At 36.7% G+C, this 19,081-nt stretch overlaps 2 protein-coding genes across 2 annotated transcripts; both read right to left on the bottom strand.

The window, feature by feature from the left end:
- Positions 1–7,676: 7,676 nt before the first annotated feature.
- On the bottom strand, positions 7,677–10,927 carry LOC131799290 (microfibril-associated glycoprotein 4-like). Its single transcript, XM_059117004.2, has 5 exons — positions 10,864–10,927; positions 9,728–9,984; positions 9,527–9,641; positions 8,801–9,181; positions 7,677–7,939 (listed from the first exon to the last, which is right to left on the bottom strand). Exons 1-5 carry the CDS (start codon positions 10,925–10,927, stop codon positions 7,677–7,679), a joined length of 1,080 nt encoding a protein of 359 aa, XP_058972987.1.
- A 3,495-nt stretch (positions 10,928–14,422) lies between these two features.
- On the bottom strand, positions 14,423–19,054 carry LOC131799310 (PSME3-interacting protein-like). Its single transcript, XM_059117026.2, has 6 exons — positions 18,861–19,054; positions 17,302–17,400; positions 16,324–16,445; positions 15,855–16,006; positions 15,590–15,651; positions 14,423–15,219 (listed from the first exon to the last, which is right to left on the bottom strand). The coding sequence occupies exons 1-6, from the start codon at positions 18,958–18,960 to the stop codon at positions 14,993–14,995; spliced, it is 762 nt and encodes a 253-aa protein (XP_058973009.1). The 5' UTR covers positions 18,961–19,054; the 3' UTR covers positions 14,423–14,992.
- Positions 19,055–19,081: the final 27 nt, after the last annotated feature.

The raw sequence follows: 19,081 nt of genomic DNA, 5'->3' as shown, positions 1-19,081 counted from the left end.
CTTTGTGCATTTTGCAAATTTTCTCGACAACTTTCCAGATTTATCTTTTAAACACTTCTAAAAGATGTATTCGAGAGCATTTTGTAAGTACGAAAAAGAAATCAAAGTCCTAATAACGGGATCAGTTTAGGGTTTAAAGAATAAAAAAGTTTGAAAAGTGAAAGAATCATTTCATGGTTTAATCTTAGCTTTAACAGCATTATTATATTTGGTCATCACTTCGCATATTTACACAACGTGTAATTGACTTGACCCACTGGACATTTCATCAAGCCTACATGTCTTTTGGATGTTATCTAATTCCTCTTTTTCCTGCTTCCACAAAACCGATTACATTTGACAATCCACCACTTTTTAACTTTTCATAGTACTCTTTATTCAAATAACCAAAATTCTTTAACAAAAATTTAGTTAAGGAATCAAAATTTCTAACAAAGAACGTCTTCACTGTCTACGATTCAACCCTATCTGTTATCTTCGAAAGATCTTGAAAGCTTCATCAGCTAAATTTTTAATTATCCGTAGTATCAAATTGTAGTTTCGGATTTGGTCGCACAATCAGAGGGATCATTTTTCATCATCCTCTTTTAAATCCAAGTAGTCTCCTTCGTCATCATGATCTTCATTCTCAACAGCAGCTGATCAAATGATGGTCTCTCATTTGGATCCTCCTGGTCAAACACCAATTCCTAGTCAAGCGCCAGCTCGTACTTGATAAGAAAAACATACATTGTATCTTTGTAAAATAACAACGCTGAAAACAAAACGAAATTAAAGGGATATGAACAAAAAAGGCGATATTGCTCGACTTGCATATGATAATTGTGCACAAAGTGAAGCTCCATAAGAAAAATGAATGCATTTAAAAGGAAAATTTCAAATTGCCCGTGGGAAAATAAAACAAAAGTAAATAATAATTTGCTCATACTCACAATCACTTTTGCCAACATAGAGGCGCCCATATTCGATCAAGAAAAAACCCAGACCCTCAGCGTGTACACTTTAAAATATCTCTTTGGGCCTTTGATACCTCTGCGCTGAACATGTCCCTGGGTAAGCCGAAGACAAGGGATCTTTATTGAGCCTCAATGCATCTCACTCTAATTATTATCTTATATTAGATCTAGAAGAGAATTTTCGAGCAAGCTGAAAACAAAACACGCACTTGTCGACGTTAAGCTCTGTAAACATTTCGGCTCGCTCCGCCAAGATGACCACAAAATGCGAATAAAGTAACCGTATCCTTCTTTTAGTTTTAAATACTATTTCTTTGAGCGTTTTCTTTAGAAAGACAATCCAGTTGATTTTGTTTCGATGTTTTTCATAACGAAACTTAAATTTATGTTCCATCATAAATACAACTCAGTGTTTTGAAAAGTTCGACAGGTCTAAATTTAATTGTTCCTTATTCATTTCGCCGGCAGGTCTTTGAAATTAGCCGCATGCGATGCTTTTTTTTTTTTTTTTTTTTTTAAGATTTTGGGTGTGGTAGTTTTATGACATCAATTCATGTCAAGAATTTAAGAAAAACTTAGAAATTGTGCTACTTTTTTACATATGAATATTCCTTGTGCTCTGTTATAACGCGTTCTTAAGTTAGAATTGGTGTTCTATAGAGGCTGCATATTCGAGACTGTATAATATTATGTTGGCGTCTTGACTGCATTTAATATGCTTCACTCTTTACATCTGTGTTGATTTTTCGTTGAGATTCTGCCTGAATCTTAGTTCACTTTGACTTCCATAAGTTTTTTTCGATTTGAAATCGGTCTTTTTACAAAACTTCTCACAAGAATGATATGATCAGAAAACAAAAGTCGTGAATCATTCAGTAAAGGCGTTTTTTTTTTCTTTTGCGTTGCAAACTTATTATTCTAGGTAGATAATCGCATACTTTTATAAACTAGGTATCAAAATAGGTATCACACTTTCAAAACTGTATTCAACTATATAAGCATTGCCGTATGAACCAATTGTTAATTAACTCCGCTGAAGAAGCTTTGATCAACAGCGTCCTAGGTTGACGGAAAAATGCAGTTTTTTTCGCTTATCTTGGGCCATTTGAATATTCAAGTATATTTGAAATGGAAGCAAGCTTTCCTTTTAATTTAAGGCATCGTAATGCATATTCCAGTCTGAAGTGAAGATCTTAGCGGGAGAAAATGTATTTTAGCCCGCTCGCACACTTGAGCGATTGTTCAGACTTCTTTGTTTTCAATTTTTTCTTCAGTTCTTATTTTCCCGATGCCCTCCTAAGTAATTCTGACAATATTCCATATTATGTCCTTGGGCATAAATATGTTAGGCGTCGTCTTAGGGTAAAAATTAGTCTGAATCGGGCTTAAACATATTCAGGCGCGCGAACATGGACTCTATTGTTTTATTGCTCGAATAATAAAAGTGCTGATTGTTTTCAAGTCATCCCGAAACATACATCTACATTAGATGAGGTTTGCATTTGGTTTACTGTGTTATTCCGAATCCCAGCAGTATTTCACTATAGAGCTGTGCACTACAAATGCAAATTATCTCCGAGAATGCAAAATTCGTGAAATAAGTGTTTGGTGCATCTTACGCACAACCTTAAAAGATCGCTAAAATTTCTCGTCTTTGAACATTTCAATGACACCTTTTTTCTCTGGTCTGTTTACGACGATCTGAATTACTCAGTGCTTCTTCGGCCTTGAAAAATTTTGTTGTTAGCCGTCGCTTCGACTGAAAGCACCAAACGAAGTTTGAGGATGTTTTAATTAGAAAACATATGGCTTTGAAATTAAACTTTGAGTAAAACTTTCGACAACAATCATATCATCCCAAACAAAGAACATGTCGACCAGATGGTTATTCATTCCCGAACGTTCTTATCGCGTGATCTTAAGCTGTCTAAAGGACACCTTTAGATACGACTCAAGTAGGCTATTTCCTAGCGATCTTCAGGCATTTGAAATTTGCCTTTGAGTACCAAAATGAATTACTATAGAATCAGTTATTAGCAAAAGTAGGTGGAACAAAAAAGCAAATGCAATCATGCGCGCTTAAAGGGTAAGGTGGCTTAATACAGTTTCAGCTGTCCTTGCGAGTCAAATAATGGCCATTTTCAATAGTTTTTCTTTTAGAATAAAACCAACATTTCAAGAAAATTGATCCAATATTATAAGTATAGATCCCAACTAACAGATCGCTTATTTTGCTTCGCCAAAAAAGTTGAACCGCCTTTGTTTTTTGTTTGTTCTATATTCTTTGCTAGTACAAAAAAAGAAAAGTGAGATAGTTTGCCCCTTGCCAAGACAAGTACATGAATAACACAAATTATCTATATCTAAAGAGAAGGAGTCTCTGACTCTTAAATGATAACACAAGTACAGAATAAGAAAAGCAGACATTTAAACACTTAACGAGTGTATCTATGTACCTACTTTTTTAATAATCATGGAGATTTGAATATAGTTATCCTCTTTTCCTAAGATATCAATTAGCAATTTGCGGAGAACTCTTTTGAAAGCTTTCTTTGGAAGATCCGTTATATACCGCCTTAATGACAGAGAGGAAATTTAAATGAATACGTTATTTTATGTAGCTATAACGTGAATTCCACTTTGACAAAAAAAAGAGCTGAATAAACTAATTAGTATTTATAGTTGTATTATCTTTCATGCGTTATAACTATCGCGACATAAAAAGACGAATTCGAAATACCATGTTGATGACTCAGCCGAGGATATACCTGCAATTATCTCGGACATCAGATCATCATAGCATTCATAAAGTGAAACTGTCATTTGCAAGCTGTTCCTTGATAATAGAATATAATCTTAAGTTGTCTTGCATCAAAAATTCATAGAAATTTTGATAGAATATATGATAAAAAATATTAATGATAATAATAATAATAATAATAGTAAAGGCAAATGAAAGTTCGAGCTAATGCTCGAAACGTCAGCTTTGAAACTCTTTATGGTGGCCAATTTACATTATCAACTCGGTTGATAAAACCAAAGTTATCATAGTTGCAGCAGTTCTGTTGATAAGCTCGGGCATAATGACAAATACTGCATTATAATCGCTTTTTTTTCAGTTTCAAAATCTGCAATGGGACCCAACCGTCCCGAGGCATATGAGGGAAATTCAACATGATTCGAAATTAACCCTAAATAATAAATGCGTGTTTTAGTGGACAAACCAATGTCTGGAAAGTTTGAAAATAATGGAATAAGCTATAAATCTCCTAAGTCAGATGTTCCACCAAAGAATTCTTAAGAATCCTTAAGGACGTGTCCACATGGTTCATATTTGCTAAGTTCCATTGCCTCTTCTTTTTCCTTTTGGTTTTTATTACTTGTTTATTCCATACTTTAACTATTCGGGTCTATTTAACTCAGTGGCCGATTCGTGTTGTGGAAAGCTTCTTGGCTCTTCGCTGCTGCCTCCTTGATGGACATAATATGTACAAGTGAACAACGCAGACGAGAAAGGATTATAGGTGGAACGACTAAGTACAAGCTGATCCTTGGTAATTACTCAGGTAATTGGATACTTTTCTTTTCATCTTGCGATAGACTCGCGGTTAAAGAAGATCCATAAAGGTGACAAGGAACGAAACAAGAAGGGAAAGCAAATCTTTCTCACTGCATGACACTCATTAACTGGATGGTTAGATGATCTATGCTAAGCATGAGGCAGGCAATGCTTTGGAAACCGGATGAATTTGTTTTAAGGCCACTTTTCCATCTACTATCTCCTCTTTTGTTGGTTTAATGTTTCAGGAAATGCTGGTGAATCTCTTGCTTGATGTTGCAATGTATCATCTAACACCAGATATTACGATAATGATATTGACATAAACCGCAACTGCGCCGTTAAGTTCAAAGGAGACTAGTGGTTCAACAAGTGTCACCCCTCACTCTGAATGGCTTGTATCCTCGTGGGCACCACTCCCTCGTAGGTACTGGTGTGAACTGGGTTGGATGGAAGGGTGTGCGTTACTCTTTGAAGAAGGCGGAGATGAAAGTTCGATGATTGGATCTCTAGGTACTGAGCACTGCGAGGTCCGCAAGTCATGAGCGAAAGACCTAAAGCAAACTACCTTCCCATCTACCCATACTATCCAGTCAATGATGTGCATTGAAGCGAATGGTTCCTTTGAAGTCGAAAATTGCTTCAAAAATGCGCATGAGTAATTCTAAAAGCGCAAAAGAACGAAGATTAACATAGCTAAGCATGGAAATGCTGGGCTCAAAGAGATTACTCCAGGATATTGTTCTAGAGGCAAAGTACACGCCTAAGTGTTGAGAGAAACGAAACAGAAACATTCTGGAGGGAAATTTGGGGATAACAGTCGGCCCGGCTCCGTCACATTTGTCTTAATTCGCTTACCCTACGGATTGGATAGAGTCATTGAAGGTTATCAGAATCACCATTTTAGAGGTAAAAGGGTTACCACTCATATTGAATGAGAAGTGAAACAGGCAGTACACGAGCCGCATAAGTACCCTTGTAACACAGCAGTCAAACGTCCACACATGTGCAAACGTTGCAATCGCTCGGTGGGGCGGTTTTAGACTGTTAGACGGGCTACAAACAACCACACAAGCCAGTAAGTCACGGTCATTTGAAAGCGTATGACTTTTTCGGTAAAGCTCAAAATACCATGGTAAATCAACAAGATAACCGTATTTGAATAAGCTTTGCGTTCGGAAAGTGTCGAGATTTCCTTTGCCCTAATTATGTAATCCTTCGCTTATTTTGCGAGTAAGCGGTTGTTTCTTATGTTTTCCTCCGAAATTTAGCGCGGGGAATTAGCGCATAGCCGGCCAAAATTGATCCCTTTGAAATTGGCCACTCCCCTACGTTTGAGCGCTGTGTTTACCCGACCACTTTTTCTCTGAAAAAACCCTGAAGCAAGATGTATCAAACCAATACAACTTTGTACAGGGTAATTAATATTATCAACTAAGTTGATAACGTAAATTGGCCACTGTACAGAGTTTCAAAGTTGACGTTTCGAGCGTTAACTCTTCGTCAGAGCGAATGAGGAAGGGCTAACGCACGAAATGTCAGCTTTTAAATTCTTTATGGTGACCAATTTATATTAACACCTCAATTGATAATACTAAATTACCCTGTTATACTCTCCCAACGACGCAGCACCACAGTTTCTTTAGAAACTTACCTCCTTAAGCTCCTGCCTCCTCAGAACAACTGTGAACTCAATTTGAGACGAAAGAGGAAGTTTAATGTTCCTCTGGCTAAGACGAAGAGACTCATGAATACATTTATATATGGTAATTGTAGTTAATCTGTGTACATTTTTCTTATACTTTTCTCATACTTTTATTAGATTTTACTATTGTAACGATTAATCTAAGTCAGCTTTTGGCTGCGATTTTAATCAGAATAAACTATCTACAATCTACAATCTACAATCCTTTATTTATTCAAATTTGTGCTGATTAGGAGATGGTTTTCTCGAGTCTGTTTAATTTACTCATGTCACTCTCAAGGGCGAACTCTTATCTAAAAAGACCCTCTCAGTCTACTATGGGATTCAAATGCTTGCGGTGTATGGTGTGTAAAATATGATCGGAAATATGATGATTATGGCATGATCATCATATTTCCGATGAAACTTTTTGCATTTCTGGGTTTTTTTCAAGAACACTGCCATCTTGCGAGCGCATCCCAGAGGAAAATACATGTTTCTATATTTTTAACCGTAAAAGCTTCCACAAATGTGTCATCTTATCTTACTATAAATTGCGCAAAATTTGAAAGCTATTTCCGTATTTGGAAGGACATCGTGATGACCCTAAAAACTTCTCATGAAACGAATAACTCCAGGGACATATTCAAACGATGAGTAGAAGGCAAAATATGTGTTGAATCCCCAAGGTTTCAAATCAATAGACATATGGAATCCTGGTGATGATTGGTTTTGAGAAAAACTAGAGTCTTTCCAACTTTATGTCACTCCAAACTTCTTTTTATCATGCCTTTGGCTCTCTGATAATTACACTAATTATAAGTGGCAGTTGGCTAATTGTTAAATACCGGTCTTATAACAGCAACGCTACAAAATAGCCGCTAGGGGTGTTTGATTTTGATCGGGCTTTTGAAGATCGATCGAGCTAACAAGTAACTGAGCTATATTGCACCGCTTCAACATATTGCTTCTCTACTTGTTCAAGAGAAGAAAAAACGTGCTGTCTTGATTACCTATCCCATGGTCTCGGCGGACTGTTAGAAAGAAAAATTTATCTAAAAAAAAAAGGAAATGACAGGTAAATACACTCCGTTTGTAATCGCCACACCCTGATTAAATATCGGTTTCACATAAGCGTTGGGTTCACCGGGCTTAGTTTGAAATAAAATCCACAACCTAAGCTGTTCCAGGCGTTCAGTTAGTAAAAAGAAGCGCGATAGTAGATGGCGCAAAAAACGGAGGAGTGTTAAAATAAGGGATTCTAACTTTTTCCCTAAGCGGCAGCCGATTGTATAATATGCGGCTGTGCCGCAAGGTGAAACCAAAGCACGAAAGCCTGCTCGCAGGGTAAACATACGGCGGTGAGAGATCTCTAGGTGGCGAGAGACCGCCGGTAAGCGGCGTTTATTGTAACTCCCGCTACTTCCGCGTCGGTAACGGGTGTCTGTGGTATTCGATCAGCTGAAGTAAGCCACGATCAATAATTCATTGGTCTTATTTTCATCTCGGTTCTCTTCAAGGAGTAATTATGTCCCCTCCAGTGGAGCCAGTTCACACCACGACCATAGGGGGAGTCACTGCCACGGTGATAAAAGCCATTCAGGTTCGAATGGTGACATCCGCTGTACCACCAGGCTCCTTCGTACAAAATGGCACAGTTACAGCTGCACTGATCATTATCTTGATCTCTGGTGGAGAAGGGCTGATTTCTATGCCACTTAAGAGAGTCGCCAGCATTTCCTGAGACATAAAATAAACAAACAGTTACCTCACCGAAATTACTTATCACCGGAGTAGTCCGCTGCCTAATGTTGATTAAGCACTATAACATAAATGTGTAAAGTACGGACGGATCCTAAACTTTATTAAATTATAAATTCCCACAGAGATTATAGGCTCAAAACACAAATGGGTTACAATTTGGAAATGCATTTACGTTGGGAATAAGATTTTCCTGTTCTAATTTCTATCAAAATTACAAACCTGCAATTGAACTGACAGATCACGTTCTAAGCCAGGAAATTTGTTACACTGTATACTTGAAGAGAGCGAGCTAAGAAATCGACCAAATTTCCCCTAAATACCGGCATAAAACCAAAATTTTTATTTTTTTCTTCAAGGAACTGGCACCAATTAAGTAGCGGAAAACTTCATTCAGAATTTTTTGTCATAAATAGGATTTTGTTACGTTTAGTGTGTACGATTTGAGTTTTTATTTGGAAGTTCTTGCAGATCTATATATATTTTTAGTGCATCCTGTAAACTTAAATTAGTGAAAATGACCAAATTTTTCCTTACGCTTAGTGTGCTAAGTTTTATATTTCGTTTTCAAATTCGTTCTCTTCTCCCTTTTTGGAAGGGAGGGGGGAGCTGGATTGTTTGCGTGCAAATATAGGAAAGCAATGACAGAGAAGTGCAGAGAATTAGTGCAAGATTAAGAATTCGAAAGAATGATGTATACTTCTCTTGGAAATTATTTACTCTAACACCCCGCCAGGTTTTGATCGTTAGCTTTTTAGATTGTCTCCACTAATCGACAACCGTGCAAAAGCTAAAAAAGGAAACAAGAGAACTGTTCACTTGTAAAATATATTAAATCACCTGAGTAAGTACCATAGCTCAGCTTGTACTTGTCATCCTCGCTCATGACAGCAAACATGTCATATAGAGCATATGTAATATTCCCTTCAAAGTCTTCCAAGTCTACTCTTAGCATGTTGTTGCTATCTGAGGTCAAGCGGTGAATATTTTCCAGTCCCAGCCAAAATTCACCACTCAAATTGCCAAAGCTATGTATGTAGTCGTTCCAGTAACGGTAGAAATCAACTGAGCCGTCCAGTCTCTTCTGAAACACTGTCCATCCTCCACCAGCTGTTGTTTGGTCACAAAACACCTCAAAAGCAGGCAAATTGTCAGGACTGATCTTGTACACACCGTCTCTTGTTTCCCCTGATCTCCAGATTTCAGCGCAGTTTCTGTAAACTAGCAAGCGGTAAAACACGATGTTCGGCATTTATATGGATTCGGTTATCATGACAACATTTAGAACTAAATTAGTCAATATCCCCTTTTACAGTGCATGGCGCTAATTTATAAGAGGTTTGCTTCGGTGAGATATATGCCATAAGAAAATTATTTACCTCAGTGTCGGTGAAAGTGGTGGAATTTCTGTCACTTTTTACCTGCACTTCGGCGAAAAATTATTAAACATTGCATCGGAATATTTACCACTGGCTCGCCAGGAAATCATGACGCCTGCTATGCATGGTGCTAGGTGTATAAAGAATTATGAATTAACAAACGCATCTTTTGACAAACTTCTTTCACCTTTACTGCAGTATTCACCAGTGAATCCACGCTGACAGAGACATCGAAAACCTTTACTGGTGAATCCAGCTTGACAGGTGCCATTGTTTAAACATGGACTGCTGCTGCAGGGATTCTGGTTGAAAAAAATAAGTCAGTTCCCAGCAAACGAAATCTAGGCTCCAAACTCGTATATAGGCATCAACGTTTGTAATATTTTACCTCGATAGCGAAGAAGGTGTATGCTGATCTATTTTCAAGAGAGAACATAAACTGGTTTCCAACAGTGGCGTTGTTTAGCTCGCATCTGTGTTTCCCTCCCTCTGACGGCCCAACATTGATGGACACACAGTTTGGCTCTATATAACACATCACTCGGCAGCTCCTTGCATTAGTGACCTCTTCACTCTTGATCACATGACCTTCCATTGCCTTGCCTATTATTGGCTTTTTGAAAACAATGTTGCGACAATCGTTACCTGTAACGAAAATATAAAAGACTTTTCACTAATGGTACATGCAATAGATCTTAAGCAATCAGCTGATCTTCAATTAAAAATACTTTCCAAGTAAAACCTTTCCCCCTCGAGCCCGATCGACATCTGAAACGCAAATATCCAATTCCTTCTTTTTCTTTCCAGGTTTAACTTTCTGCAATTACCACATTTAGTGCTTCACTGTTGAGAATCATTTGATTCTCATACAAAAGAGTCATCCATTTACTTTATTTATTGTAGTTATTGTTTTTATCATATCGAAATTTATTCCACACTCTCAGGCTACTCTACGAGTTATTTTGTTTTCATTTCAGCCACTAAATTCAATAAACATCTTCTCTTGTTTCCCCATCTTGTAATTAATTTTTGCATTGTGAAATGCCGTAAAATGAAAATCTCAAACCAAAATACTGTAGAGGGTTTTAAATAAACATAATTGGATTTTTCTTTCACCATTTTTTTTTTTTTCATTTGCAATACACACAAAATACAATTCTAACATTATTAACAGACTGGTGTTACTTACAAATTGACATACTTAAAATAAATTCAATTCATATTCTATGTACGATTGCGTCAGCGGTAGTGTTATTACAAAATGTGGTGCATCGGAAGCTTACGAAAGAAGCATGTTCGAGGTGATAACTTATGTTAAAGAAGCCGAAAACTGATTAAGTTTTTTTCTTTGTCTTTCTTTACCTTGTTTTCTGAGCAGAGAATCACTCTAAAATATTTACCCGCTTTAGGGATAACATTGTTTTTGTTTAAATCTTAAAGGCTACATGGTGCATCTGAAATTAATCGATAGTGTTCGAATCGGACGCTCTTCACTTAAGGAAAACTTTGTAATGTCATACTCACCGCTGCAAGAATACAGAATGAAAATATTCCAAACCAAAATGTGGAGAAACTTATTCAAGGCCATTATTTCGATATCGAATTGAAAATTTATACAATAATGTAATTAGAAGAAACACACAGTGTGTCTCTCAATAGCAGCAGCTGCTAACATCAACATTCTCGTTCTCCTTTGGGCGTCTGTTAATCTCTCAGCGAATAGGAAGCATGCAGGAATTTTCTACACCACAAAACAGAATTTTATTCTTGGAGTTTCTGTAAAGAGAGACATTTGGTTATCGACATACCAAATACCCTTTCATTTCATGTACTGCAGATTGTAAGTTTGTCATATTTAACTTAACAAATATTGTCTTCCCTCGGAATGGCTTTATTTTTGTTAGGTACTTACGTCAAACCCTACATTAACTTACGTTATTGCAGTCACACAGCGAGACGTAATTAGTTATGCGGTAAACGATCGACCATCTGAAACTGAAGCCATTACGTAAAATCAAACCTCTTGAAAATACTGCTCACTGGAGTTTAAGAGAATTCCAATTCACCTTTCTATCTCCTTTTTGAATTTTTATTCTTTTGTTGTGTTTTTTCTTATTGATTTTCTGTTTACCGACCGATTAATCGTGTCAATCAACGTTATTTACCTAACATATCTCATTCTATGATTAGGCAAACAGTATTGTGGCTACGGACATTATCAGTGGTGTACCTGAGGCTAACGAAGAAAAAATCTTTGTATTGAACATTAAGGCCGAAAATTGATTAATTTTTTAATATTTGTCTTGGTTTTGCTGTGGAGAATAATTGGCAAATATAAATAGACTTCATGATACCTCTAAACTTAGTCGTGAGTTTTTATGTGTAAATGTTCCCCATATGAAGAAAACTTCCTTAAATATGATACTCACTAGTGCAAGAACAGGGTTTGAAATTAATCCCCACCAAAACAAAAAGGATGTTAGTCATGGCCGGTAACAACGACGCATTTTGTGAGAACCTACGCATTTTGTCATTACGGTGGCGGCATTTTGGAAAAGCTATTTCAGCACTTTATGACAACAGCGAGCTACGCATTTTGTAAAATATCGCCGGTCTACGCAATTTGTAACAACATCATGTAGCAAGTTTTAACATATTGACCAACAATACCCAACACAACTAAGAAAAAAATCACTAGTCAGTAAAAAATAATTCACTCTAGAATTTTGTTACAAAAAAATTTACAACCGGGGTATGAATAGTTCTCTCAGGCGAAATATCTACAGAAATGTCTACATAAATGCTTTAGATATGATAAGTAGGACTTCGGATATTTAACCGTGATTTTGCTGATCGATTTTGAAAGATTAATAGCAGACCTACATTCTTATAAGACTGTCATGCTGACAAGATTTAATTTCAAAACGTCGGGAGGGAAAGTGAAAACTGAATAACTGAAGCCAGCGGTCTTGCGAGAGAAATTTCTCATCAAAACGTGGTTAGATACTCACCAATTAGAGCAATTGTTAATCATAGCCGAAAATCACGCTTCAGAAGATAACAAACAACTAACCCAAGTACATTATGAGGCCAAGCAGTAAACCTTACTGCTTGGCCTCATAATGCATGATGCAGTCCTAGCTTTGCAATCTAACCTTTTTCAAACAAATAACTGTTAAGTTCTTTTTTCAAGGTTTTTCAGCGAACGAAAGATTCAAATACCTTATTTTTAAAACCATTGAGTTTAGGAGTTTTGTTCAATCAACCCTTTAATTCCTAGGTGTGACTGGCATCTAATCTCTCCTTGCACTGTCACCACTGAATGAAACAGCGAGGTCAAAAGAATAGAGCAAATGATCACGAACTCAAGAAGCTCTTGATTGTTAGACAAATTCTCCTTGTCAGCACCCTAGTTAATGTATACAAAATAATATGGAGAATATGCATACTGGTTTAATATCCCAGAGAGATATTCACAGATCATATCGATTCATTCCGAAGCTGTTTAGAAATGTAAAATGGCTCGCTTTCACCGAAGCGTTTTTATTGGAAACTAATTGGTAGTAACACTGCTTGTAATCTCTTGTGAGGAGGCGGCAACTTTGAAGTTTCGCTGAAGACCATTCAAGCAAACGAAGTCTTAAATTTGAATTATAATACACGCGATATAACAGCCATAAAATTTCAAGGAAATTCAGTTTTGCTTCCAATCATGCCTCAATATTTTTTTAAGTATGAGCTAGGTTTAAAATCAGAAAAGTTCTGCAAAATTTATTCAGAAGGTTGCCATAACCGAAAAACCTCATTGTACCACAGGTGTTTTGTTATAATCAAAAACGAAGTTTTTTTTTCTGCTTTTGTCTTCAAGGAAAACGCAATTTTAGTCAGCACTTTCCAATACTTAGTTTCATATCCTGCGCGACAATCTTCATTGAAACTGCTCATTAAAATTCTCGCAGCGCTTTCACGTTATTACATTTTCATTTGCTCTACGCTCTGTTTAAACATTACTAGCTTTAAAATAAGACATTTCTGTCACTTTGTAAATGATATTTGTACTTTAGAGATTTATAATGAGAGCCGCAATATATTTGATATGTCAGTCCTTTTCGATGTCTGCTGTTACAAGTTAATTGGAGCTCCAGTTTAAAGTCCTGATGAAACGGGTTTTTCAAACTTGATCGAAAAGCGTCCACGTAATCGAAAATTTTAAGAAGAATCAAAATATGAACGTTCCCGCCGTCATTGCATTAACAGGAATTGTAACAGCCCTTCTTGTGGCTTCGTGTTGCTACGTTTGCAAGAAGCGCCACGTAGAACCGATTGAGATGGAACAACAAACTAACGAAGCAGATGCCGAGTAAATGGAGGATTTTACAAAAAGCTTAGCCCCATAGAAGCTTCTCAGATAATTCCACGTGCTTCTAGTGCTGACAGTGAAGAGGAAACAAATGTTTTTGTTATCAAGGTATTAAATTAATTACGATTCTGAAGTTGCTTCTCGATATACAACCCGACAAAGACCGTTTGTTTGGTACAACAGCTGACTTCCTTTTCAGTTACCATATTGCATCAATGGTCCAAGTCTCTTCCGGCAGATACAGACGAGAAGGGTAAAAGCCCGAATTGGTAATAGTTGTTTCAGTTTATAAAGCTGTCATTCATTGAAGGTGGCCGCTCCTAGTATCCCTGATCTAACTGACGATTCATTCCGTCTGTCAATGAAAGCGATTTTACTTCGAACGAACTAGCAACTTTATTCCGTTGACATTTAATTCAGCCGTTTTTAACAACGAAAATTCACGGAACTGTTGGCATAATATTCCGTTTTTAACTCACCTCGCAATTTTTTTGTACACAGTCCAAACTGGCATCGTCAGTGTTACGGAGGCGCTTTGTAAAAAGATTCATTGCAAGTTCAAGCCATAAGCCGTGGAGGATATCATGATACAGACTCTCCCAAAAAAAATTAAATTTTCATCCGATTTATCTGGAACTAACCAACAGTCTTTACCGGGTGATCTGTCTGGTCTGTAAAGACTTCATCCTAGGAAAACATTACACTTCATGCAGCTTAAGTTTCAAATATAATTTATTTTGTTGAATCTGAAAGGTTCCGGAGTAGAATAGCCTTTCGATAATGTCCAAAGTAGTTGCGACGGCCTATTAAAATACAGACAAAGCCATTAAGAACTCTTCAAATAAGTAAACATGCACCAGTGCGCGCGAAAACGCGTGCAACCAAGCTAGGATAGACTTAGTACTGCATTTGATTATCTGAAGTGATTTGAGTTACTTGGACCAATCAAAGAGAGTATTATGGCAAATATAATTCAGTGGCAAATTGCTTTCCACACTGAACTAAGTTGGATTCCTGTTGGATTCTGAAGTTTTTTATTGAAAAGCTACAACTGCAAAGTAAAATTCACTGTCATTTGAAAGTTTTCGTCCATGTTGAACTTGAACATAAACACACTGCATGCGTTCAGTCCGCGTGATAACCTTTCCAATGGCTCACCATTCCTTTTTCATGGCTTTCATTTAGAAAGAACGTTATCAACTTATTCACTTAAATGAATCTGTTTCGTAGATTCTGTTTTATGGCCTTCCTTCCAACCACTGAGAAAAAGTTCATTCACCAGAGACCACTCCATTAAGATTCATCAGACGACGAGTCTGAATCACTTGAGTCTGAATAAGCTCCAAGTCCTGGTATAACCTGTTTTTCCTGCTTTTCTTGATTAATACCAGACTTTGTTTCACATTTCGAAGCACTGTCAGATCTGTTTGCAAAAGGTCTTTTCTTCAGGTCGTCTTCTTCCACACTTGCACTTGATTTCTCAGATCTAATGTTCCTCTCTTCGTGTGTCTCTGACGTTACTGTGTGGGGAATAAGATGGGATTTGAGCTCAAAAGCGTGTTCTGTTACTGAATATAACAACAAACTCCCAGATAAGGACTACGCACTGTTAGGTGCCTCCTTTTCTATAGAAGATGCAAAAGATTTCTTGAGTTGTTCACCCACTCTCAAAATAATAAAAATCACACGTCTTTAAGCCTTCAGAACAGGTGTCAATTTTCTGTATTTTCCAGACGGGAGCAGAGGTGAGCGTGAGCGTGAGGCGAAGTGAACGCGAGATAGACGCGAAGGGCTTCGCAGCGTGTCACTCGCCCGAAATTTTTTGAAATAACTGATTTTTTTATAGCAGTTGTAGAAGATCAAACCGTCTCAATTTTGCAAAATTCTTACTTTTCTCAAACTCGTTGGAAGCTTTTGACTTCTTTTCTGGAGACTCTTGACTACTGCTACTACTGCAAAGAAGAGAGGAAAGACATATTTTTGCATTTGATTTGGAAATGCATATATTTAGACGCAATTGATTGCATGCTTGCATGTGACAATATTTCCATGCATCAAAACATATATGCATGCTGTAAGACCTTTTTGTGACAAATTTGATGAAACAAATGAGCTGATTCGTGCTCTCTTCTCTTATATGAGGTAGTATTCATACCTTTTTCTTTTAATGGCCCCCGCTATAAGTTGTAGTTGACTTTTTTTGGCCCCAGACTCCTGTGAGGACTTTCGTTGAGATACTGCTGACCCAGCTGGTTTAGTAGTTGCTGGCTCAGCTATTATGGCACTCTGAAACTGAGAAACTGCATCCTAAATCAACAAAAGAAAGAAAATTTGATGACCAATTCTGCCTGCTTAAGCATAGTTTAGGTTCAAACTTTGCTTATCAAATTAGATTTGTATTGGAAATGATAAATTGAAATTAATCAATTGAATATGTGGAATAAAGATTTTAATGACTTTCAATGCAACATCAGAATCTCCTTGGGACTCACAAGGAAATTTGAGTCACAAATGACTTAGGGCCAGACAGTGTGATTGCTTTCCTTCCTTATCAGCTCTAGACACAAAGACTAAGACCACAGAAAAAAAGATAAATTAATGGAAACAATAACTATAATGTATACCCTATACTCTCTGATTTCTTGTGATTCTTCATCAAATCTGCGATTGGCTATCTCCTCTTGTTGCTTAGCAACCAGGTCAAGAAACACTGTCTCATCACCATCAAGGCCCCTTATCATATTTTCTAAACAAAAAAAGATATTTTTCAAGATACAGAAGCAATATATGGATATGATGTTTGGGCATCACCTTCAAAATTACATCTCAACATTTAGCCTATTAGTGCTTAGCATTTTGATATACTTTTCGTGGTGAGTCATTTATATCCAACATGGCACTAATTGAGAGTGTACTTAATGCTCAACTGGATTTCTGATTTACTCAACTGGACCTTTGTGGTTTAACCAACTTGTCCTCAATTCTTGCTGTAATAGTACACATTAATATTTCTTATAAAATATAGCTGAATACAATATACATGTTGTGGTTCAATATTATCCTTGGTTCAAATTTTATTTTCCTTTGTTTCGAACTCATTAACATACATTACAATACCCAAAAACAAAAGAAAATGAAATTTGAGCTAAGGAAAAAATTGAACCACAACATACACACCTAAACATCATGAGCCATAGAGAAGTCAACCCAACAATCTTGTTGACATTGACTGTAGAATAACTTCATTTAGTTCATAATAAGTCACTTACTTTCCTCATTCTTGATGATAACCTTTTTTCACAATTAATTTTTTCTCACAGAAGAGATTGTAATGGATACTTCATTACTCACTGTTTGTAACTAGTTCTCGGTTATCATCTTTCACAAGAGTGCAGAATATTACCCATTCAATTTTTTGGTCACATAATTTCAGATAAACTTTCTTTAATGAGACAACAATTTGGAGATGTTTATTCTATTCAGGGCAAAATACATCAAGATAGTCTGTTACAAAGAAAACTCTGAATAAAATTGTTTCTAATCAGGCTCAAAACCTATCCTGTAATACACTCAGCACTGAAAAAGAAACACAAGGTACTTACTCAATTGATGTTGTTCATCCCATTCATCCTGTTTTTTCTGTTTTTGTTCTTGTAGTCTTTCATACAAAGTCTTATTGTCATGAACTGGCTCAGGGCACTCTACAATTTGGAAATAAGGGTAGTTTGAAAATCTAGTGTTAAATTTGGTTTTGTGCTCAATGAGCACTGCAGGCGTTAACCCTTTAACTCCCAAGCTCTCGCAAATAAAATATATTAAAGTTCACACGGCAACCAGGTGGACAATCAGACATAGTTTGACGCTACTCTGGTTTACAGAGCAGAGCAGAGTTTGAATGTAACCGAAGAAGTTACGATTCATAGACCCAACGTTTCGACACTCCTGTCTAGTGCCTTCATCAGGGGGATGTCAAGATCTCATTAGTAATTCTCCTTACTGTCTGCCATATGGTTCCTGTGATGTTAGTTTGGAGAATTTGGTATTGGATCAACTAATAATCCTCTTTTTTAAGACTTTCTTTTATTCTCATCACTTTTCTGCTTGATATTGTATTGACATTGTTAGGAGAAATTCTGTCTTAATCACTTGTGGGAGTTAAAAGGTTAATATGCAGAGAAAAGTTCAGCATTGTTCACAGTTGTGATTCTGAAAAGCTTGCATACCTGGAACCTATTTACCCAGTAAATGTAGTCATTATGCTGTCAGAAAGTTTGACCTGGGAACATTTAGGACAGTGTTCATTGTGCAAAGATCACAGCAAGCAAAGCTGGCTCTCATAATGGCTCCTTTCATACAATACTGGGACAAAACTGAGTAGCAAACTAAGCAAAACAGAGTCAGCTAAGCTGAAAGGCTCAGCTCAAAAATTCACTCCTTAAAACACTAAGAAAGAAATCAATCACAAAGACCAACCCAAACAAACTGCCACATTGTTAAAAATTAATCCCAGACTGATTTATTATTTGTTACATAGAGATCAACAGAAATTTAGTTGATAAATGTTTCTCAGTAAAATTAGGACTGATGAAATTGACAGCATTGTTTTTTGAGTAAGGGGGATAAGTTTCTAATAAAAGAAACTGTGGTGCTGCATTGGTGGAAGAGTATAGCAGGCAATTTAGTTGTGAATATGGAGGTGATCTTTGTAGTAATAAACACTACTTGAGCAGTAGTGAAAATAAGGCCTAATGTGCAGGCCTGAATACATTCTATAATTCAGCATATATACCATACAAAATCTCATAAATTGCTGTGGTTCCATTTTCAGATCCTTGATTGAAATTGGTAACATTGTTATTTTCTTTTTGGATATGGTTAATTAAAGAAAAATTAAACAGGAAGGTAATCGAACAATTACATCAAAATATCACCCTTTGTATTTACTACGTACGAGAAGATCCTGGGGCGAGAGAGTGAAACTCAACACTTCACTTCACCACACGAAATTGTCTAGTCAACTATATTCGGAAAAAAAAACCTTAAATGATCTGCATGATGAAAAGATAACTAGGCGCCGAATAATTCGTATTCGTAATAAAAATATTGCGCCTGATTTGCTCGACCTTCACCAGGAAATCTTCGACCAAATAATTGAGCTTACCGATTGGATCGCTTTCCTTTCTGACTTTCTCCCATTCTTCCTGTTTCTTTTTGCGTACATCCTCGATTTCGGTCTCTGATACAAATGATACACCACTCATGTTTAAAGATTCACGACGAAGCTTAAAACATTCTCTTTAAATTCTTTGTGCAGAGCCAAAGTGCTACACTCGACGCTTTCCTCTAAACAGTCCTGTAAACATTCAACTGAGTTTAAGGATC

The sequence above is a fragment of the Pocillopora verrucosa genome, chromosome 3 (assembly GCF_036669915.1).
Source record: "Pocillopora verrucosa isolate sample1 chromosome 3, ASM3666991v2, whole genome shotgun sequence".
Classification (NCBI taxonomy): domain Eukaryota; kingdom Metazoa; phylum Cnidaria; class Anthozoa; order Scleractinia; family Pocilloporidae; genus Pocillopora; species Pocillopora verrucosa.
Note: the sequence above shows the minus strand (reverse complement) of the source record. Positions and strands in the feature narration are given on the sequence as shown.